The 23984-nt window shown below is 50.7% G+C and overlaps 1 protein-coding gene across 1 annotated transcript in view; it reads left to right on the plus strand.

The window, feature by feature from the left end:
• The window catches only part of LOC147103060 (granulocyte colony-stimulating factor receptor-like), a 348122-nt gene extending 341051 nt beyond the window's left edge, over positions 1-7071 (plus strand). Inside the window, 1 exon segment of the mRNA XM_085962336.1 lies at positions 5898-7071. Coding sequence (XP_085818462.1) covers positions 5898-6386 — 489 coding nt within the window. The 3' untranslated portion in view covers positions 6387-7071.
• Positions 7072-23984: the final 16913 nt, after the last annotated feature.

Here is a 23984-nt window from a genome sequence, read left to right on the forward strand (position 1 = left end):
GAGTGTTTCTGTGTGTGGAGTTTTTCTGTATGTGGAGTGCTTCTGTCGTGTGGAGTGTTTCTGTCGTGTGGAGTGTTTCTGTGTGTGGATTGTTTCTGTGTGTGGAGTGTTTCTGTAGTGTGGAGTGTTTCTGTGTGTGGATTGTTTCTGTGTGTGGAGTGTTTCTGTAGTGTGGAATTTTTCTGTGTGTGGAGTGTTTCTGTAGTGTGGAGTGTTTCTGTGTGTGGATTGTTTCTGTGTGTGGAGTGTTTCTGTAGTGTGGAGTGTTTCTGTGTGTGGAGTGTTTCTCTGCGTGGAATGTTTCTGTGTGTGGAGTGTTTCTGTGTGTGTGGAGTGTTTCTGTAGTGTGGAGTGTTTCTGTAGTGTGGAGTGTTTCTGTGTGTGGAGTGTTTCTGTGCATGGAGTGTTTCTGTGTGTGGAGTGTTTCATTAGTGTGGAGTGTTTCTGTGTGTGGAGTGTTTCTTTGTGTGGGGTGTTTCTGTTTGTGGAGTGTTTCTGTGTGGAGTGTTTCTGTAGTGTGGAATGTTTCTGTAGTGTGGAGTGTTTGTGTGTGTGGATTGTTTCTGTGTGTGGAGTGTTTCTGTGTGTGGAGTGTTTCTTTGTGTGGAGTGTTTCTGTGTGTTGAGTTTTTCTGTTTGTGGAGTTTTTCTGTAGTGTGAAGTGTTTCTGTGTGTGTGGAGTGTTTCTGTGTGTGGAGTGTTTCTGTGTGTGGAGAGTTTCTGTGTGTGGAGTGTTTCTGTGTGTGGAGTGTTTCTGTGTGTGGATTGTTTCTGTGTGTGCAGTGTTTCTGTAGTGTGGAGTGCTTCTGTGTGTGGATTGTTTCTGTGTGTGGAGTGTTTCTGTGTGTGGAGTTTTTCTGTAGTGTGGAGTGTTTCTGTAGTGTGGAGTTCTTTTTGTGTGTGGAGTGTATCTGTGTGTGGAGTGTTTCTGTAGTGTGGAGTGTTTCTGTAGTGTGGAGTTCTTTTTGTGTGTGGAGTGTTTCTGTGTGTGGAGTGTTTCTGTGTGTGGAGTGTTTCTGTAGTGTGGAGAGTTTCTGTGTGTGGAGTGTTTCTGTAGTGTGGAGTGTTTCTGTGTGTGGATTGTTTCTGTGTGTGGAGTGTTTCTGTAGTGTGGAGTGTTTTTGTAGTGTGGAGTGTTTCTGTGTGTGGAGTGTTTCTGTGTGTGGAGTGTTTCTGTGTGTGGAGTGTTTCTGTGTGTGGAGTGTTTCTGTGTGCGGAGTGTTTCTGTAGTGTGGAGTGTTTCTGTAGTGTGGAGTGTTCCTGTGTGTGGAGTGTCTCTGTGTGTGGAGTGTTTCTGTTGTGTGGAGTGTTTCTGTAGTGTGGAGTGTTTCTGTGTGTGGAATGTTTCTGTAGTGTGGAGTGTTTCTGTAGTGTGGATTGTTTCTGTAGTGTGGAGTGTTTCTGTGCTGTGGAGTGTTTCTGTGTGTGGAGTGTTTCTGTGCTGTGGAGTGTTTCTGTTGTGCGGAGTGTTTCTGTAGTGTGGAGTGTTTCTGTGTGTGGAGTGTTTCTGTGTGCGGAGTGTTTCTGTAGTGCGGAGTGTTTCTGTGTGTGGAGTGTTTCTGTAGTGTGGAGTGTTTCTGTAGTGTGGAGTGTTTCTGTGCTGTGGAGTGTTTCTGTGTGTGGAGTGTTTCTGTGCTGTGGAGTGTTTCTGTTGTGCGGAGTGTTTCTGTAGTGTGGAGTGTTTGTGTGGAGTGTTTCTGGTGTGTGGAGTGTTTCTGTCGTGTGGAGTGTTTCTGTAGTGTGGAGTGTTTCTGTGTGTGGAATGTTTCTGTAGTGTGGATTGTTTCTGTAGTGTGGAGTGTTTCTGTAGTGTGGAGTGTTTCTGTAGTCTGGAGTGTTTCTGTAGTGTGGAGTGTTTCTGTGTGTGGAGTGTTTCTGTAGTGTGGAGTGTTTCTGTAGTGCGGAGTGTTTCTGTAGTGTGGAGTGTTTCTGTAGTGTGGAGTGTTTCTGTAGTGTGGAGTGTTTCTGTGTGCGGAGTGTTTCTGTAGTGTGGAGTGTTTCTGTGTGTGGAGTGTTTCTGTAGTGTGGAGTGTTTCTGTGTGTGGAGTGTTTCTGTGTGTGGAGTGTTTCTGTAGTGTGGAGTGTTTCTGTGTGTGGAGTGTTTCTGTAGTGTGGAGTGTTTCTGTGTGTCGAGTGTTTCTGTGTGTGGAGTGTTTCTGTGTGTGGAGTGTTTCTGTGTGCGGAGTGTTTCTGTAGTGTGGAGTTTTTCTGTAGTGTGGAGTGTTTCTTTAGTGTGGAGTATTTCTGTGTGTGGAGTGTTTCTGTGTGTGGAGTGTTTCTGTAGTGTGGAGTGTTTCTGTGTGTGGAGTGTTTCTTTAGTGTGGAGTATTTCTGTGTGTGGAATGTTTCTGTGTGTGGAGTGTTTCTGTAGTGTGGAGTGTTTCTGTGCTGTGCAGTGTTTCTGTAGTGTGGAGTGTTTCTGTAGTGTGGAGTGTTTCTGTAGTGTGGAGTGTTTCTGTGTGCGGAGTGTTTCTGTAGTGTGGAGTGTTTCTGTGTGCGGAGTGTTTCTGTAGTGTGGAGTGTTTCTGTGCTGTGCAGTGTTTCTGTAGTGTGGAGTGTTTCTGTGTGCGGAGTGTTTCTGTAGTGTGGAGTTTTTCTGTGTGTGGAGTATTTCTGTGTGTGGAGTGTTTCTGTGTGTGGAGTGTTTCTGTAGTGTGGAGTGTTTCTGTGTGTGGAGTGTTTCTGTAGTGTGGAGTGTTTCTGTAGTGTGGAGTGTTTCTGTAGTGTGGAGTGTTTCTGTGTGTGGAGTATTTCTGTTTGTGGAGTTTTTCTGTGTGTGGAGTGTTTCTGTGTGTGGAGTGTTTCTGTGTGTGGAGTGTTTCTGTGTGTGGAGTGTTTCTTTAGTGTGGAGTATTTCTGTGTGTGGAGTGTTTCTGTGTGTGGCGTGTTTCTGTGTGTGGATCTGTAGTGTGGAGTGTTTCTGTAGTGTGGAGTGTTTCTGTGTGTGGAGTGTTTCTGTGTGTGGAGTGTTTCTGTAGTGTGGAGTGTTTCTGTGTCTGGAGTGTTTCTGTGTCTGGAGTGTTTCTGTGTGTGGAGTGTTTCTGTGTCTGGAGTGTTTCTGTGTGTGGAGTGTTTCTGTAGTGTGGAGTGTTTCTGTGTGTGGAGTGTTTCTGTAGTGTGGAGTGTTTCTGTGTGCGGAGTGTTTCTGTAGTGTGGAGTTTTTCTGTGTGTGGAGTGTTTCTGTGTGTGGAGTGTTTCTGTAGTGTGGAGTGTTTCTTTAGTGTGGAGTATTTCTGTGTGTGGAGTGTTTCTGTAGTGTGGAGTGTTTCTGTAGTGTGGAGTGTTTCTGTGTGTGGAGTGTTTCTGTAGTGTGGAGTGTTTCTGTGTGCGGAGTGTTTCTGTGTGTGGAGTATTTCTGTAGTGTGGAGTGTTTCTGTAGTGTGGAGTATTTCTGTTTGTGGAGTTTTTCTGTGTGTGGAGTGTTTCTGTGTGCGGAGTGTTTCTGTGTGCGGAGTGTTTCTGTAGTGTGGAGTGTTTCTGTAGTGTGGAGTATTTCTGTTTGTGGAGTTTTTCTGTGTGTGGAGTGTTTCTGTGTGTGGAGTGTTTCTGTAGTGTGGAGTATTTCTGTGTGTGGAGTGTTTCTGTGTGTGGATCTGTAGTGTGGAGTGTTTCTGTGTGTGGAGTGTTTCTGTGTGTGGAGTGTTTCTGTAGTGTGGAGTGTTTCTGTGTCTGGAGTGTTTCTGTGCTGTGGAGTGTTTCTGTGTGTGGAGTGTCTGTGTGTGGAGTGTTTCTGTGTCTGGAGTGTTTCTGTGCTGTGGAGTGTTTCTGTGTCTGGAGTGTTTCTGTGTCTGGACTGTTTCTGTGTCTGGAGTGTTTCTGTGGTGTGTTATGGTGTATTCCCTTGCTTAGAGCTGAACCTAAAGTGAAGCTTAAGGTGAGCAGTTAGGGTTAGGGCTTATTTTAGAATTAGTGTTAATGTCATTAATTAACTTTGTGGTTATTTTTCGAATGAGGATCACTGCTGTGTAAGGCTGGGCTATGTTTATGGTCAGTGTTTAGTGTTTAGGCTTATGTTAGTATAGAATCTTTGAGCAGACGGCAGTTGTCCTTCCCCCTTTGATGCTCTTATCTATTGCTGCCGATTTTGTTACATTGCCACTGCCAGCTCGAATTGGACAACTTTTATGCTCCCTGTCCAGATTTCTTTGGCAATACTGGTTATGGTTCTTGTATTGGATTGTCTTGTCTGCATAACTCACCATGTTGAACTTAGTTGCATTAGGACTGGGGTCTGCGTATCGCTGGGGGTGAGGGCTGCCTCAATGCAATTAGCTGTAATGTTAACATTAGAGGAGTGTCGCCGGTGTAAAGCTCGAGGTTTGCTAAGTGTTAGGATTTAGATTTAGAAATGGGATTTAGAGTTAGGCTTAAGAGTTGTGTTAGGGGGTAGAGTCAGACTCTGCACTAGGGCCAGGGCGTGCATTAAGTTATAGGTTTATAGGTGTTACAGTTGAAGTAGAGGTATCGGTAGGCATAGTATGAATATTAGGGTTGGAGGAGAGGTAGAGGATCAGGGCCAGGTTAAGGGATTAGGTTGGAACATTAACGTTTATGCTGCAGTTAATGTCAGGTCTGCATTACAGTTCGAGTTTGGGTTTCTGCCTTTCTGTTGGGCTCGCAGATCGTTTGTTTAATCCTAGTTGATGTCCTCTGGTGATAGTTTGTAGTTTTGCTGTCCTGTTTCTTTCCTTTTCCTATGTAAGGATGCCTAATTTCTGTTGGCTTCGATGCCCATAACTGCCAGGTTCAGGTTATGTCTGGGTTGTGAGCGAGGGTGTGAGCGAGGGTGTGAGCGAGGGTGTGAGTGTGGGTGTGAGTGAGGGTGCGAGCGAGGGTGTGAGTGTGGGTGTGAGTGTGGGTGTGAGTGAGGGTGTGAGCGAGGGTGTGAGCGAGGGTGTGAGTGTGGGTGTGAGCGAGGGTGTGAGTGTGGGTGTGAGCGAGGGTGTGAGTGTGGGTGTGAGTGTGGGTGTGAGTGTGGGTGTGAGTGTGAGCGAGGGTGTGAGCGAGGGTGTGAGCGAGGGTGTGAGCGAGGGTGTGAGTGTGGGTGTGAGTGTGGGTGTGAGTGTGGGTGTGAGCGAGGGTGTGAGTGTGGGTGCGAGCGAGGGTGTGAGTGTGGGTGTGAGCGAGGGTGTGAGTGTGGGTGTGAGCGAGGGTGTGAGTGTGGGTGTGAGCGAGGGTGTGAGTGTGGGTGCGAGCGAGGGTGTGAGTGTGGGTGTGAGTGTGGGTGTGAGTGAGGGTGTGGGTGTGAGTGTGGGTGTGAGGGAGGGTGTGAGTGTGGGTGTGAGTGTGGGTGTGAGTGTGGGTGTGAGTGTGGGTGTGAGTGAGGGTGTGACTGAGGGTGTGAGCGAGGGTGTGAGTGTGGGTGTGAGTGGGTGCGAGCGAGGGTGTGAGTGTGGGTGCGAGCGTGGGTGTGAGCGAGGGTGTGAGCGTGGGTGTGAGCGTGGGTGTGAGTGTGGGTGTGAGTGTGGGTGTGAGTGTGAGTGTGAGTGTGAGAGGGTGTGAGTGAGGGTGTGAGTGAGGGTGTGAGTGTGGGTGTGAGTGTGGGTGTGAGTGTGAGTGTGGGTGTGAGTGTGGGTGTGAGTGAGGGTGTGAGCGAGGGTGTGAGCGAGGGTGTGAGCGAGGGTGTGAGTGAGGGTTGGAGTTAGGGTTGGAGTTAGGATTAGGGTTAGAGTTGAATTTGGACTAAAACCCTTTCACCTTCCAAACTGAAAACATTGATCTTTCAATAACGAAATGAAGGTAATTCCCAGTACGCTATTTAATATTTGGCATTATTTTTGTGGTAGAATTTAATTACTCAGATACTGTGCATAGAATTGATTATGATTTTATAGAATCTCTGTGTATGATTCATGTTTAATAAGAGTGATGCAATTTGAGATGTTTGATTTGTTTAAGGATTGGAATTGTTCGGAAGGAGCTCCTGACTGCATCGTTTCCTCTTTTACTCTGCTTCATCGAGACACTAGAAAGAACTCGGCCTTTGTAATAAAATCAATCCACTTGGTAGAAGACGGAAAGACGATGAGCATGAACAGCGATGGACAGAGCCCCAGCGGTGGAGAGTCTCTGTACTGTTTTTCAGAGACCCAGGCCAGCGCCATTGACAATGCCTCTGGGGTGACTCCCTATGCCACTGTGCTGCACTATAAAGGCCGGAAAGCTCCACCCCCACTCTTCCTCAGATCAGATTCAACCCAACCTCTTTTGCACGAATTAACACCAAGTCCCAAAGCATTCGAGAACCCATGGTTTACAAAGTCTGCGGAGAATGACGGTGAACTGTCCCAGGACATTTCACTGTCAGATGTTATAGTGGGAGAGGAGGCAATATGGAAAGTATGTTCACTTTTATGGGGACAAGAGTGTGAACACAATGGTGATTAAATGGTGACACAATTGTGACTCATTGGTGACACAAGCCATCTCTTTCCACTTCGCATCACAGACCATTTTGAAGTGACCGGTTGTGTGAAGGAGGGAGTGTAATCCACAATTGTACTTCAGAAGGTTGTCAGCCCATTGACCCGATATCCTTGGCCATCAAATGGTCCTAGCTGCAAACCTTAGCTTCAATTTTCCTTTGAAACAATTTCACCAAAAACAGCACAGGAGGAAATGTTTCAGCTCATGTTGTCCATTGCGCTGTCTAGGTGAACACTGCTTGCAAAGCTTGGACTGAGGCATCAGGTTGGCTCCATGTGGGAAGATGCGCAACCGAATCCCAGCTCTGCAACAAAGTGCCACTCACCTGATGCAGCTTTCACACTCAGCCCGCAATGTTCTTCAACATACCCTTTCTTCTCTTTCCATGTGCCCCCACAACCTCTGACACCGCAACGCTCTATTATGGCCAAGTGTTTCCGCTTTGGGCACACACTGCACTCAAAATTGTGTTCGTTTTCAGAAGTGATTTTTTTTTTTTGCTCAAGTTTCCGCTCAAACTCATTTCCATATCGACAAATGCAAAATCTTCCATGAACCAGCGCAATCAGGCAGTGTTTTAGAATGTAATATTATAATGAAAAAATGATAACATTTTGCATTAAAAATCATTCCTTGCTATGTTGAAGAGTGGTAATCTGGTACAGTTTTATTAATACAGAGGAAAATGGGTTTATCATAAAAAAATAAGCATTTACTAGTCCACCACCTGTGAGTAACCAGATTTTAAATGACTGAAAATGACGTTGAAAAAGCTACACAGACCCATTTACTAATTACATTGGGGTACAGCAGTCAGCTTCTTAGTAAATTAAAAAAAATACAGAAATACTTTTTAAAAGGTGCCTATTAGAGTCCTTGCGCGTAAAAAAACCACAGCCTGATTTGAAAAGCCTCCGCGAAGGCTTGCTAACAGGCTCAATTAGCGGAAACTCACTGTGGTGGTTAATTCGATCTGGTGGGGGCGTGGCCAGCTTTGTGGGCGGGGCTGGCTTCCAGCGCGATGTTTGTTAAACCAGCGCAAAAGATTGCGGTAACTCGATTTGCGCCGGACGTAATTTGTGCTTGAGATTCCTCGATCTTTTGCGCTGGTTTGGCCGATTTCGGGCAAATTGCGGCAAGAAAACCAACACAGCCGAACAGAATCTCTGCACTTGATAACCACGTCCTCAAGAGTTAAATGGCGGCAGAACTGGGCAGCTTCTGCCTCGGGCACTATGGCCCAGATTTTCCGCTCAGATACTTCCTGCGTGCGGAGTCCTCTGATCTGGAAAAATCGACGCCCTTACCCGAGGGCTCCTGAGGTCCGGCCATTTCCGCTCCTGGGCGTCTCCACGACGAAATGCGCAGGGCCCAGGTACCCCAGCGGCGCAGGCGGTTCGCAAGCATCCCTGGGATCACGTGGGCCATGGGGAACCAATGGGAGAAGGGAATCTCCCTTCATACTTTTGACAGCTTCGACATGTCAAAAGTATGAATGGAGGTCAATCCAAAAAGACATCAAAACATAAAAAAAAAATTAAATCATGTTTTTAAAATTAGCTAAAATTACATGAAAATAAATATTTTAAACAAAAATTAAATTTTTTGAAAATAAATTAATGTTTTTTACGGGGCTAAAAATAAACTTACCTTTGTTAAAAGTATTTTTAAATTATAAATGAGTGAAAATTTTTTTTTTTACTTTTTCAAACTCTTATGCTGGCAAAAGCAGGCCTCACGCTGCGTTTACCAGGCGTAAGATTTTTTAAGTGATTTCAGCGGGCGGAGGTTCTGCAGAAAGCGGAACTCTCCCCCCGCAGAGGCCCTTCTCCAGGGCAGGCGACCGATCTGTCAAGATGATTCCCCGTAGGGTACACACCCGTAGGGATCGGGAAGTACGGGCCAGAGCATACAGGTTTTCAATTCTTCCAGTTTTGCACCTAGTGTTGGTAGTTTGAGTGGTTTTGTAGCTTATTACTCTGTATTATGCACACCTGGTATGTGAATAATTATCTGACCTTTCACTTCTCAACATTGCCATGCAGCAATAAAAGCTTGCCTGCTGTTAGTCTGCTAATGAAAAATGAAACAATAAACATTTGTAGAAACTCAGCAGTTGGAGTGAAGTCCATCATCAGACAGTAGCAGCAAGTGATCCAGCTCACTGCCCCTGGCAAACTCCCACATTCCAGACAAGAGAGCAAATATTCAAAACACACCAGGATTGGGAATGCTCCAGCTGTACCCAATATTGCCAGCTCAGAGAAGACTGCTCGGTTGGCCAAAACCCCAGCTTAGAGAACATTTCCACCTTGGAGAATACTAGGGGGGAAACATTCAGTTGTTTTGCGCCTCCCGTTAGTGCCGTAAGAGGGTGCTAATGGGGCGCAAAGCAACTAGCGCCCAGGCGAGACGATATCTGCGCCTCTCACGGAATTGACCGGACATTTTGCGGCGACGCTAAACAATACCGCCCGATCTCCTGCGCACGCAGATCTTGACGTCATTCGAGCGTGCAACGCCCTTGGGGCGCCCCGGAACGGAAATTCAGTGGTGCCCCCCCTCCTTTCCGCCTGGCGCTACCAATGACAGGTAGGCTGGAACGCTACCCAGTCGCTGTGGGGCTGGGGGGGGCGCTATTTAAAGGGGGCCTCTTCCTGGCCTTTTCTGTGGTAGACATTTTTGCACCACTCGTTCTGAGAGAGAGAGATTTTGAGAGAGAAAGAGAGAGAGAAAGAGAGGCTTCTGCATTGAGTCAACGCTGTCTGAAAGAGTTTTGGCTTCTGACCATAACTTTGCAGGTACTTTGGTTTTTGACCTTCATTACTTTGATTGCCCAGATACTATGGGGGCTGCAATGAATGGGGGCATCGTCCTGCGCCATCACATTCGGAGGGCACAGAGAGGCAGAGAGTGGCAATCATGGCCAGACAGAGGAGGGCCAACAGGCCTCTGCACAGGAGACCTTACCCTCCCAGGGTATTTCGCTAACAATTCTCCTACATTAATAAGTCTGAGGGGCAGTGTTTGCGAAGGCTGCGCTTCAGCAAGGAGGTGGTTACTGAGCTCTGCCACCTGCTGCAGCCAGATCTGCAGCCTCAACTGAGGAGCAGGACGTCTCTGTCGGTGGCAGTGAAGATAAAAGTGGCTCTGAACTTTTATGCCACCAGCTCATTTCAATCAGCTACTGGGGACATCGCCAATATCTCCCAGTTCACGGTGCATTGCTGCATCCGTCAGGTCGCAAATGCCCTCTATAAAAGGAGACGAGAGTACATCTCTTTCCCCATGACCCCGGACACGCAGCAAGAATGTGCAATGGGCTTTGCTAGGATAGCGGGCTTCCCCATGGTGCAGAGTGCCATTGACTGCACGCATGTGGCTTTGCGAGCTCCGCATGAGAATGCCGAGGATTTCCGCAACCGAAAGGGCTTCCATTCCTTAAACGTTCAGATGGTCTGTGACCACAGACAGCTGATACTCGCTGTCAATGCCCACTTTCCTGGCAGCAGCCACGATGCATTCATCCTGCGCCAGACTACTGTGGCAGACCTTTTCCAGGCACTGCATCACCCAGGTGGTTGGCTTCTCGGGGACAAGGGATATCATCTGTGCACCTGGCTGATGACACCGCTCTGTGCGCCCAACACCCCTGCTGAGCTGTGATACAACGAGAGCCATCAAGCTACCAGGAACATCGTTGAGCACACAATCGGCGTACTCAAGCAACGGTTCCGCTGTCTGGACCATTCTGGAGGAGCCCTGCAGTACTCGCCTGAGTGAGTCTCCCACTTCGTTGTTGTGTGCTGCATGCTGCATAACCTGGCAATCCTCAGGACCCAGCCAATGTCACCAGGCATTGGAGCACCACCAGAGGAGGAGGAGGAGGAGGATGAGGATGATCATCAGCAGCACCAAGGCGGGAGGGAGGCACACAATGCCGAAACTGGAAGGGCCATCCGTCAACGGCTGATAGCAGGCCGCTTCTAGGCCCCTGCTGAGGAAATGGCTTCTGCCATTGAGAACAACATGAATGAAACCAACCCGCAACCCCTAAGCCGGCCAAGGCAACAATGATTGCAAAGACCAAACATGTACATTTTGAATACAAATTTTTTTTTATTTTACAAACTCTGTGTGTGTCAGTTCCGCATGACAAACTAATAGAAAGAAACACAAAAAAACAGTCATTAACATAACTGGCTCTCACAACCTGGAGATAATTGTAGTGTATGTACCTTTAAGAGGAACTATGTTTTTGAAGCCCTTGTATACTGTAGTACCAGTAGTGACCACTCGGGTATATGAGCCTGTATAGCGTCTTGTGTTGTTAGTTCACCTCCAGACTTTGTTCAGTAAACACTTGTTAAATCAACTCCTGCATTCCGTGTCTCCATTAACACACGGATCTAACAGTGGCGACGAGTTAGAAACGAACTTACCTGCAATTCGGCAGCACCTCAAGGGGATCGATTCCTCAGACGAAGGTCGAAGCCAGAAGCAACAAAATAAATAAATAACTCGAAGAAACTCGAAAACGAGGGCCAGGCTTGGTCTCCAGTCTGTGGTTTCCCCAGTTAAACGGACTGGTGGCAGGTAGTGCACTGATCCTTCCTGGGCTGCGGCGAGCTAGAGCTCGATCGATTGGCTCTGCAACGGGGCCGGGCAACGAGTCGGGAAGCAGAAGCAAAGAGAGAGAGAGGGTGGAGCACTCAGGGTGCGGCCGGTGCTGCAAAGCAGGTTGGCGTTCGGACCGAGCAGAGGGAGGGGAAAGGCCCAGAGGGTCCGCTCCATGACGGGAACGGTTCTCCAAGTAACGGAGAAGCTATTGAAGCGATATATAAAAAAAATAGAAATACTGCGAAAAGCTGCAGGTCGCAATGGGAACCGCGGAGAACAGCATTGGCAGCAGCAGCAGCGGCGGGAAAGCGCGGGAGGCACCATCTTAACTCGGCGGGGAAGAAAGAAAAGCGTGGGAAGCGCCATTTTAGATTTTCAAGATGCCGAAGACTGGCAATATTACTGCTTTCGATAGTGATATAGAAGATTGGACCACATATGTGGAAAGAGTGGAGGTATATTGCAAGGCGAATGAAGTAGCGGATTGTGGCATACCGATCACAGAAAGGACACAATCCGCTTTTTGGTCCGTAGACTATAAATCAGGCGTCATGCCTTTAAGAAGGATCACACCTTTAAGAAACTCGATCTGCAACATAGTTAAGCCCAGAGCGGGGGAGGAGCAGTCGAAGCTGTGGACTGATGAAAAGCAGTCAGACTTGACGCCATTTTTGTGTGCAACATGTGGTCTCAACAATTAAACCTTTTCTGTTGAACCTCTCCGAGTTCAGTATATTTTGTTAGGAGTACGTAGACTCCTACATTGGTGACCCCGACGCTCAGGACGACTCCTAAGCGTAACCATGGCTGAAACGAACGCAGTTTCTGTGAAGCTGCCGGAGTTCTGGGAGAACCTAGCCACCGCCTGGTTCCTTCAAGCCAAATCGCAATTCCGACTCCGCGGCATCACCACCGACGCAACGATGTACGACTACCTCCTCGCCTCCCTGGGCAGCTCCACAATCACGAAAGTCTGGACAACACTACAAAACCCTTTGGAGGAAGGCAAGTACGCACATCTCAAGGCCGCGCTCATTAAAACATTCACAGCCTCCCAATTCGTGCGCAACTGCCACCTCCTCGACCTCCCGGGCCTCGGTGACTTCACGCCATCAGACTTGCTCTCACACATGCTTGCTCTGACCGACGAGAAACCGCCCGGCTCCCTCTTCCGCATGCTCTTTATCCGCCAACTACCCCCCAGCATCCGCCCGCCGATCGTGGCGTCCAGCCTCACGGACCTCGAGGACCTGGCTGACGAAGCCGATAAGCTCCTGTCCGTCGGCTCCAACCATGCCGTCACCCCCGACCTGGCCTCCGCAGCATCGGCGCGCACTCCACCCTCTATCGCGCGGCCACACAGCTCGGCCACGAGGCCCCCCAGGCCCCCACGTCCCCCAAGCCCTCCGACCCAAGGCTACTGCTACTTCCATACCCGGTTCGGCGCACGGGCACGCCGCTGCAGCCATCCCTGCACATTTCCAACCGCCCCCACGCCGGCCTACACGATGGCCGTGGGGCAAGCAGGCGCACTGCTGTACGTTACGGACAGCGCCTCCGGACGCCATTTCCTATGTGACACAGGCGTGCAGCGCAGCATCATCCCCGCGTCCGCCCTCGAGATCCAGCGAGGCGGCCGCGGCCCTGCGCTGGCTGCCGCCAATGGCACCGACATCCGGACGTACGGCACCAGCACCATCACCATCGACCTCGCAGGCCGTCGCTACCACTGGGAGTTTATCACCGCCAAGGTGCTCTCCCCGCTCCTCGGTGCGGATATCCTGTGTGCCCACGGCCTGTTGGTCGACATGCCTCGGCGCCGCCTCGTGGACATGAACACCATGTCACCTATCCCGGGCGCCATGGCCCCCCCCAACCCGCCGAAATGGCGTGGCAGTGCCGCGCCCGCTCAACGGACGACTACTCAGCACTCCTGGCTGAGTTCCCAGCCCTCACCAACCCGACCTTCTCCGCGAAAGTTGCTAAGCACGGGGTAGAACACTTCATCCCCACCACAGGCCCAGCGGTGTATGCCCACGCCCGCAGGCTGGACCCGGCCATGCTGGAGATCGCGCGGGCCGAGTTCGCCACAATGGAACAGCTCGGCATCATCCGCTGCTCCAACAGCCCCTGGGCCTCCCTACTCCACATCGTCACCAAACCCGACGGGGGATGGCGCCCCTGCGGGAACTACCGGCGCCTAAACAACGCCACCACGCCGGATCGGTACCCCATACCGCACATTTAAGACTTCTCGGCTAGACTGGCCGGCCGCTCAGTCTTCTCCAAAGTCGACCTAGTGCACGGTTACCATCAGGTGCCAGTCCACCCCACGGATGTCCCCAAGACGGCCATAATCACCCCTTTTGGGCTATTCAAGTTTCTCCGAATGCCCTTCGGCCTCAAAAACGCGGCCCAGGCCTTCCAGCGGCTCATGGACTCGGTCCTCCGGGACCTGAAGTTCCTCTTTGTCTACCTGGATGACATCCTGGTAGCTAGTTCCTCCAAGCAGGAACACATCGAGCACCTCCGCACCCTGTTCCAGCGGCTCAGTGAGCACGGGCTCATCATCAGCCCAGCCAAGTGCCAATTCGGCCTCAGCAGGATCGAATTCCTCGGCCACCACATCACGCAGGACGGAGCCATTCCCCTGCCCGCCAAGGTGCAAGCCGTCCAGCAGTTCCCCCGGCCTACCACCATCAAAGGCCTCCAGGAGTTCTTGGGGATGATCAACTTTTACAAAAGCTTCATTCCCAGAGCGGCCTCCCTCATGCGGCCCCTATACGAAGCCCTCCGGGGTAAGAAAGACAGAATGGCAATCGAGTGGTCGGCGGACATGTTGACCGCTTTCGACTCGACCAAAAAGGCGCTCGCCGACACCACCATGCTCGCTCACCCACAGCCCAATGCCAGGGTGGCCCTCACCACGGACGCCTCCGACCACGTGGTCGGCGCCGTGTACGAACAGTGGGTCGACGGGGCCTGGCAACCGCTGGCCTTTTTCAGCAGTCAACTGCGCCCCCCGGAGGCCAAATACAGTGCCTTTGACCGCGAGCTCCTCGCACTGTACCTGGCAGTCCGCCATTTTAGATTTCTTCTGGAGGGCCGCCCCTTCACCGCGTTTGTTGACCACAAACCCCTGACATTCGCGATGGCAAAATCTGCGGACCCGTGGTCAGCCAGGCAACAACGCCAGCTCGCCGCGGTGTCCGAAATCACCACGGACATCCGGCACGTCTCCGGTCGAGACAACGTGGTGGCCGACTGTAGGGGGTTTTTCTTGCTCGTTCTGGTCTCCTGCCAGGCTTTGTGCAATAATTACCCTTGAGTGGTTCGACCCACTCTCCCCTACGGTTCTAGACCTTGGACTTAGATGCAGAGAACTGTAGTGCAGAGAAAAGGACTCAATAGACCAGGTTGAATAGCACGAAATGGATTGATGTGCCTCAATTATTCCGAGACTCGAAGTTAGCAGAACAAAAGTAAGGCTTTTATTAACTTAGAACATAACACGTAAACTAGAGAGATGTCTTCCTTCAGGAGGCTGATGCCCGACTGAACTTAGATTACAAAGGAGCCAGGTATGGGCGGAGCCCTGCACACAACCAATTCCAGCACATTCCAATACATAATACATGAGGACTGGGGGAAGGGAAAAGACACAGAAAGCAGGCAGTTACAAGACACAGAAAACAGGCAGTGATGAATGGAATATATTTCATCACATTCACCCCTTCTATAGATTTAGTCTGTTCGGGGGTTTGATAGTCCTCTGCGACCGACGTGGCTGTTGTGGTGCCGCGGGTGTTGGCTGGGTGTCCCCGGTAGCCTCCTGGGTCTCTGCCGGGGGTGCCGCCGGGGTTGTTGAAGGGGTAGTTGGTGGGGGTGCCGTTGGTCGATGTTCTTCCGGGGGTGATGAAAGAGTAGTGGGTGGGTAAGGGTTGCTGTGATCGTCGTCGCTGCTATTGCCGTGGTTGTCGTCGATGCCGGCTGGGGCGACGTCTTTTATGGACACGGTGTCCTCCCTTCCGTCGGCGTGCCGGACATATGCGTATTGGGGGTTGGCGTGGAGTAGGTGTACTGGCTCCACGAGAGGGTCCGTCTTGTGGCCCCTCACATGCCTTCGCACAAGTACTGGACCTGGGGTGGAGAGCCATGACGGCATGGCTACGCCTGAGGTGGATTTCCGAGGAAAGACAAACATTCGTTCATGAGGCGTGGCATTAGTGGCCGTACACAATAGCGACCGTATCGAATGGAGCACATCCGAGAGGACTTCCTGCCAGCGGGAGATAGGGAGGCCCTTGGTCCTTAGAGCTAGGGTGACTGCTTTCCACACTGTCCCGTTCTCTCGCTCCACCTGGCCGTTACCCCGGGGGTTGTAGCTGGTGGTACGGCTCGTGGCGATCCCCTTGGACAGCATGTACTGGCGTAGCTCTTCACTCATGAAGGACGCCCCCCTATCCGTGTGGATATAGCTCGGCATACCGAACAGGCAGAACAGGCTGTTGAGGCATTTAATGACCATGGCGCTGGTCATGTCTGGGCAGGGGAAGGCGAATGGGAAACGGGAGTATTCGTCCACAATGTTCAGGAAGTAAACATTGCGGTCGACGGACGGGAGGGGGCCCTTGAAATCTAAGCTGAGCCGCTCGAAGGGCCGTGTAGCTTTGATTAAGTGGGCTCTATCTGGGCGGTAGAACCGAGGCTTGCACTCAGCGCAAGTGCGGCAGTTCCTGGTCAGCGACCGAACTTCCTCAATCGAGTAGGGTAAGTTACGGGACTTTATGAAGTGGAACAGCCGCGTGACCCCTGGGTGGCAGAGGTCGTTGTGGAGGGTCTGTAGCCGATCCTCGGTGGCGCTGGCACACATCCCTCGTGAGAGGGCGTCAGGGGATTCGTTAAGGGCCCCTGGCCGGTAAATGATGTTGTACTCGAAAGTGGAGAGCTCGATCCGCCACCTAAGAATCTTATCATTTTTAATCTTCCCCCTCTGTTTATTGTTGAACATAAACGCTACCGACCGCTGGTCGGTAAGTAGGGTGAAGCGTTTGCCGGCTAGGTAGTGGCGCCAGTGGCGCACTGCCTCCACGATGGCTTGGGCCTCCTTTTCCACGGAGGAGTGTCTGATCTCGGGGCCTTGGAGGGTCCTCGAGAAGAAAGCTACGGGCCGCCCCGCCTGGTTGAGGGTGGCCGCCAAGGCGAAGTCGGACGCATCACTTTCCACTTGAAATGGAGTGTTCTCGTCCACTGCCTGTAGCGTGGCCCACTCAATATCCTGCTTAATGCTTTTGAAGGCGGCGTGGGCCTCAGCAGAGAGCGGAAAAGAGGATGCTTTCAAGAGGGGGCGGGCTTTGTCGGAGTAGTTGGGGACCCATTGGGAATAGTAAGAAAATAACCCCTTGCACCTTTTCAGGGCTTTGGGAGTGTTGGGCAGGGGCAGCTCCCGTAGGGGGGCAGCTCCCGTAGGGGGCGCAATCGGTCTGGGTCTGGTCCGATTTCCCCATTCTCCACCACGCTGCCCAGTATGCAGAGGCGCGTGGTGTTGAAAACGCACTTGTCCTCGTTATAGGTGAGGTTGAGTTTTTGTGCGGTTTTCAGGAACCTCTCGAGGTTCGAGTCGTGATCCTGCTGGTTGTGACCGCAGATGGTGACGTTGTCGAGGTAGGGGAAGGTTGCCTGCAAGTGGTGGTCATCGACCATGCGATCCATCTCCCTCTGAAAGACCGAGACCCCGTTCGTCACCCCAAAGGGGACTCTGAGGAATTGGTAGAGGCGTCCGTTCGCCTCGAAGGCGGTGTACGGGCGGTCCTCTGGTCTGATAGGGAGCTGGTGGTACGCTGACTTGAGGTCGATGGTGGAGAACACCCGGTATTGGGCAATTTGGTTCACCATTTCTGATATGCGGGGTAGCGGGTAGGCGTCTAGTAGGGTGTACCTGTTGATCGTTTGACTATAGTCGATCACCATCCGTTTCTTCTCGCTACCCCTTACCACTACCACTTGGGCGCGCCACGGGCTGTTGCTGTGTTCAATAATGCGCTCTTTCAGGAGCCTGTCTACCTCGGTCGCGATAAACCGCCTGTCCTCCCAGCTGTACCTCCTGCTTTTGGTCGCTATTGGCCGGCAGTTAGGGGTAAGGTTCGCGAATAGCGAAGGCGGCTTTACCTTCAGGGTAGCCAGACCGCACACTGTGAGGGGCGGCTGGGACCCACCGTACTTGAGCGTGATGCTTTGGTGGTTGCACTGGAAATCCAAACCCAAGATCACGCTCGCACATAGATTCTTCATGATTAATACTTTAAAATTATCATACACAGTTCCGTTAACGCACAATTGTACCGTGCAGTAACCCAGAATGGTCGATGTCTGGGTTTTATCGGCCATAGAGATGGTACCCTGAGCAGGGACCACCTTTAGGGAGAGTTGTTGTGCCAGTTCAGGGTGGATAAAACTCTCCGTGCTTCCACTGTCAATTAAGCATTTAACCCAGCACCCGTTTACCTCGATGTCCACCATTGATTTGGATAGCGGATGCGGCCTGGTCTGGTCCACTGTGACCGATGCCACTGTAGGGCCCTGATCGAGACAAGATGGCGTCCACGCTGTCTGCTCATAAGATGGCGGACCCCACGAGGTCGGGCAGGATGGCGTCCAAGATGGCCGCTCCCACGGCGCACACGCGGCGGTGGCGGGTTTTCCGGCGGTTGGTTTTCCGGCGGGGTTCCCTCTGCACACCTTCCCGAAGTGCCCCTTCTTACCGCACTTAAAGCAGGTGGTGCCTTTCGCCGGGCACAGGTTTCTGGTGTGCTTTGGCTGCCCGCAGAAGTAGCAGTTGGGTCCTTGACGCGTCGCGGCTGTCGTAGGGCTTCTGGGGGGAGAGCTGGGCCCCGCCGGTGTCGGGCTGCCGGGCGGGGAAGATGCCTTCCAAGATGGCGGCGCCCTCGGCGCACACGTGGTGGCGTGGGCGGCGCGGGCTTAAGAGTAGGCGTCCGAGTTTCTCTGGGCCATCTCCAGGGACCGCGCGGTGTCCGCAGCCTGTTTCAGGTCCAACTCCGTTTTTTCCAGCAGTCTTTGCCGGATGTGAGTGGAGCGGAGGCCTGTGATAAAGGCATCGCGAACAAGCTCGTCGGTGTACACTGCGGCTTTTACATCTCGGCACTTACAGTCCTTGCCAAGCTTTTTCAGGATGCTTAGGAACTCCTCCACCGATTCCCCAGGTCGCTGTGCGCGAGTAGCGAGTAGATGCCTAGCATACACCTCATTCGTAGGCTGCTGGTAATGCGCCTTTAAGATGTTGCAGGCGGCCAGGTACGTATCGGCGTCTTGGATGAGGGGGTAAATCCGGTGGCTTACCCAATTCCGTAGCATTCCGAGTCTCATCTTCGCAGTGTCCGTAGCGTCTTTGACGGCTGCGGAATTGTCCAGGAAGAATTCCATACAGTCAAACCAGTGTCCGAAGCGTGCTGATGCGTCCGGAGCATGTTGATCCAAATCCAAACGTTCGGGTTTCAGGAGTTGATCCATAGTGTTGAAAATTAAGTTAATAAAATTGATGTGCCTCAATTATTCCGAGACTCGAAGTTAGCAGAACAAAAGTAAGGCTTTTATTAACTTAGAACATAACACGTAAACTAGAGAGATGTCTTCCTTCAGGAGGCTGATGCCCGACTGAACTTAGATTACAAAGGAGCCAGGTATGGGCGGAGCCCTGCACACAACCAATTCCAGCACATTCCAATACATAATACATGAGGACTGGGGGAAGGGAAAAGACACAGAAAGCAGGCAGTTACAAGACACAGAAAACAGGCAGTGATGAATGGAATATATTTCATCACATGGATGCTTTTATTTTTAAACAGTTTGAAACATTACAAAATACATGTCATAGGCACAGATTAAAGTAACTACAATCATGCACAAATTTATGAACTTGACTCTATGGATAATGGGGAACACACGGCACGTCGAAAAAGGGGAAACACATTACGATTTAACCTTACTCCCTCCCCTAATACCTAAACTAAGTTTCGACTTGAGGAACTCAGGATCATGCTCACCACTATCAGAATCGCAAAAGGAGGGGTTCGCAGCCTTTCTGGCACAGCTTTCCGTCGTCACGTGGATTTGGAAACTTCTGGCGCAGCTTGTTTTTCTCTCTCTCTCAGGCAATGAGGCAGTGGACACAGCCTCGGTGAGCGCTCGTCATGGCTGAAATCCACTAAGTCTGTTGTGGATTTGGGTTCATGGAACAGAACAACACCTCGATGGGATGTTGAGGCACGGAAGTGCTAGGCCCGGAGTGTCCTTTTCTCCGGCCTGGATCGTCGTTTTCCCGAGGGTGTCTTCTCCTTCGGCCTGGGTCGTCGATGATCTCCCGACAACAGCACCCGGGCCACCCTCGTCGTCTTCCCGTTGTGGCAGAGCCTTGTCTGGCTGAACACCGACCACGTTGTCTTTTCACCGAAATTGTCCGTCCGAAGCGTCTTTAAAAAGAAGAAGCGTCTTGATCGATTCCGAAGCTACCGAGGTAGAAGAGGCGCTGATGGACTTTTCAAAATCCATATTTATACCCTTTTTGGGCCAGCCTTATCTCCCGCCAGATCATAGTCCAGTCTTTGTAATATTTTGGCGGGCAGAAATCTCTGCAGGGGCGTTTTGTCTTGTAACGGGAGCCGGTGATAACTTAACTGGCCTTCCTGGCCGATAATGTCTTTTAATGTCTTTTACATTGTCACCGTGACTCGGTTCGCATATTGATCGGTCTGGAGATTTCCCTTGATGGCTGTTAAACGGTTTCTCCTTTGTACATTAAATGGGTTTAAGTGTTCATGCATTGTCCGCCCATATCTTGATGGGCCCCATCCTGCTTGCCTGAAACCGTCCTGTACTTAGAATCCATTGAATATGTATGCTGTTTCCCTGAGTTTCGGTTTCCCGATACTGGCTTTCGCGGGCTTACTGTTTTCAATCCACAAGCCTGTCTGGCTTGCAGTAACAGAAATCAAATGGTCCAGAAACTGATCACGAGGCCCGGCAGCCATTTTGTATGCCCTTTTATCAAAGGTTTTTCTGTGCAAGCTTACTTTGGTCAATAAACTGTCTTATTTTATCCTGTTTTCTTGCGTGATTTTTGCTGAAAATTTCGAATCTTACAGGCCCCCCTGTGATACTGATAGCTTGCTAGAGGTATCAATGATCCTTGGTGAGCAAATTTTCCCTGATTCCCCACATCCAAACATTCCTGGCATTTAACTATCTATGACCCTCACGACCCATGCAGTTCCCATTTCCGAAAAAAACCGAAAATTACCTTGTGCACATTTGGACAATCATAGGTAGTACTTCTTGAACTATAACACATTCATCTGTCAGATGTGCAGGGGTCGATGCCCTCTTGCACCACCTGCATACACCTTTTATTAATCCAAAACTTAACAACGACTAATAACATAACAATATTCATATACTTAAAAAAACAACGCGCAAATGGCCAAAATCTAAAAATGGAGGGACGCCTAACTTTCAATACTTGCAGCTTAAAGTGGGGTGTCTTCTGTAGTGTATGTAACTGTTCCACCTTTAAGAGAACTATTGTATGTAACCGTCCACCTTTAAGAGAACTATTTTAGGTGTGGCACTACTTTATCCTGGCTGCTGTATACTGTAATACCGACGGTGACCACACCGGTATATAAGTGCTGTGGCAGAATTTATTGGGCAGATTCGCCCTGACCTTCGAATAGTAAAGTCCTGTTTAAGTTACTCTTGTAGTCTGTGTATTACTTCGCCAAAGAACCCACAGACTTTACAGTGGCGACGAGTTCGATCTTACCCTGCGGCAACAATACTTCTGAAGAAGTAAACGAGCGTCGAGAAGAGGCACCCGCCCTCGTCGTTTTGCTGAGAGAAAACTCGAGTCTGCAGACCAAGAAAGGAGGAAGATTTCAAACACGAAGTCTTCCATCAGCAACAGGCACGGATTGTCCCTTCTGCCACAGTGGTGAGTGAGCCGATCAACACGAGAAGCAAGTCGGCCACGGTGACTGTGAGTAAAGGGAAAATAGAAACAAATAAACAGAGCATAAGGGCGGTGCACTCGACCACGGTCAAGGGGGAAAGGAGCCGGACAGAAGTCGGGCCCAGAGGCGCTGAGACTGGGGCAGCATGGAGCAGAAGCCGCGGTACAAGTGGGCTGGGGAGCGTCGTGAGACGGCTAGACCGCGACGGCGAAAAAGGCCGGACAACTACCGCGACCACGAGGCGCTGCGACCGGGATCGTAAGGCGCGGGAAGATATAAAAATAAATAAGCCACGGAGAACTCAGCCGCAGCCGGGAAGGAAAGCACCGGACTGCGAGAAGCTGGGAGGCGCGATTGGGGTGAAAAAGGCCAGACAGTGATTGAGGCCATGAAGCGCTGCGACCGGATCGTAAGGTGCGGGACGATATAAAATAAATAAACCGCGGAGAACGTAGCCGCAGCCGGGGAGGGAAGCACTGGACTGTGAGAGGGCTGGAGGCGCGATTGGGAGCCCGAGCGAGCGGGAGAAACAGAGCCCGAGAGAGAGCGAGCGAGAGCCGCGCGAGCGGGAGAGACAGAGCCCGAGAGAGAGCGAGCGAGAGCCGCGCGAGCGGGAGAGACAGAGCCCGAGAAAGAGCGAGCGAGAGCCGCGCGAGCGGGAGAGACGGAGCCCGAGAGAGAGACCGAGCAAGGTTCCAGCCAACGGCTCACAGCAGCTGCCGTGAAGGACCAGGAGCTGGATCTGTCCGACGCCAACTGGTTGTCCCCAGCGCCGGTTGCCCCTGCCGAAAAGAAGAAGGGGGGGGGGAACAAGGAACACGATCGGCTTTTCTAGCGCGCGCTTCAGAATAAACAAGCCGGCGCACAGACCGCAAACCCCGTAAACCAGCGGTCGGCGCCCGAGGGCAAAGCTTACCCTCCCACCAGAAGAAGACAAGCGCGGGAAACCGCCATTTTCGGAGGCGGGGAAGAAGACAAGCGCGAGAAACTGCCATTTTGCCAGTAGGCGGGGAAGAAGACAAGCGCGGGAAACCGCCATTTTTGAAAAAAAAAGAAAAAGTTAAGAAGTTAAAGAGAAATCCTGTTGTTTCGCAGAAAGATAGTGAGAGATAGTGAAGATGCCTAAGCAGGGTAACATCAACAACTTCGATGCCGAGGTGGAAGATTGGGCCACGTACGTAGAATGTATCGAGATATATTGTGAGGCCAATAAAATAGAAGATGATGATAAAGCTATAACCTTGCTAAACTCGATGGGCGCGAAGACATACGGGTTATTGAAGCATCTTCTATCACCAGCTAAACCGACGGGTCAGACTTTCGATAATATTGTTGCTGTTCTGAAGGATCACTTGAACCCCACACCGCTGATGTTGGCGGAACGATTCAAATTTTATGCGAGAACGCAACGGAAAGAGGAAAGCAACGCGGAATACTTGGTCGAACTGCGTAGACTAGCGAAATACTGCCAGTTTGGAGGAAATCTGACAGAGGCATTGCAAGACAAGTTCGTGTGCGGGCTGTCGAAGGAAGGAACGCAAAAGCGACTACTCGAAGAGAACGACCTTACACTTGAGAGGGCTGTCCTTATTGCAGCATCGCACGAAGCCGCAGCGAAAGGAACTGCGGAAATGCAGCTAAAGGCAGCGGTACTCAGTGTGGATCAAATTACTTCGGGTACAATGAAATGTTATCGTTGTGGGAAGACAACACACGACCAGAACCAATGCTGGTTTAAAAACCAGGAATGTAGAAAATGTGGCAAACTGGGTCACATAGCTAAAGTCAGGAAAGAAGACCAACAACCAAAAAAAGCCATCACAGGGAAAGTACAACAAAGTACACAAGGTGGCTGAGAAGAATTCAGACGAACAGAATTCGGATTCAGACCCAAACGGCCAGGAACTGGGTAGTCTGAGAATTCACAATGTGAGTAAGAAAGCTGACCTACAAACTATCTGGGTCATGCTAAAAATAGCCGGAGTCCAAGTGAAAATGGAGTTGGACATTGGATCAGCCCTATCAGTCATAAATCGAAGGGATTACAACCGGCTATTCTCACATATACCCTTGAGAGATACCAAGTTCGTATTGCAGACATACATGGGGCATAAAGTATACCCCATGGGGAAGATAAGAGTCAAGGTGAGAGACAGGGGCAAAGAACACCCAGGAATGGACTTATATGTACTACCTGAGGGAGGACCACCACTTCTAGGACGGGAGTGGATCAAGAAAATAGACATGGAATGGCACTACCTAAAAGCAATAACGAGTGAGGACTCGGTGCAGACAATCAGCTCAGACTCTGAAACGGATGACGATGAGACCAGCCCAAGTATGAAAGACAAGTCTAAAATGAACTTGCTGACTGAGGTTGGAAAAACGAAGGCGTGCATAAAGGCTTATGCTCCAGAGGAGAACAAAGTTTCAGAACAGAATTCCACTGAACAACAACAACATAGTTTGACAGAGAATTCTGAGTCTGTCCAGTTTACAGACATATACATTACTGAGGAACACCGAGCTCAAACTCAACTTTATTTCAAATTACAACAGCAATTAGAACAATTGAGTTGCCGTCTTGAGCAAGAGACAACAGCAATGAAAAAGTTCTTGGACACAGAGTGGGAGAATCTGGAAAGACAACAGAAGCAGCTGGGGGAGAAAATGGAGCAGGAGCACACAAACCGTCTGCGCGAGGAGGCCAAACGAATCAAAGCTGATTCGGTCTCTGAAGGTGCGTGCTCTAATCTGGTGGAGCAAGATGTTCAGCAACTGAAGGCGCTGGTTAGCAGGTTGCAGGCAGAAAAGGCTGATTTGGTCGCCATGAATTCCGAGCTCCTACTGAAGTCGGGTGCAGCATCACCGGACGATTCATTTGTGGAAATTCGAAAGGTGGAGGCTGCGGATG

Source organism: Somniosus microcephalus, chromosome 20 (genome assembly GCF_052327205.1).
Source record: "Somniosus microcephalus isolate GS21.2 chromosome 20, FLI_Smic_1.0, whole genome shotgun sequence".
Taxonomy (NCBI): Eukaryota; Metazoa; Chordata; class Chondrichthyes; order Squaliformes; family Somniosidae; genus Somniosus; species Somniosus microcephalus.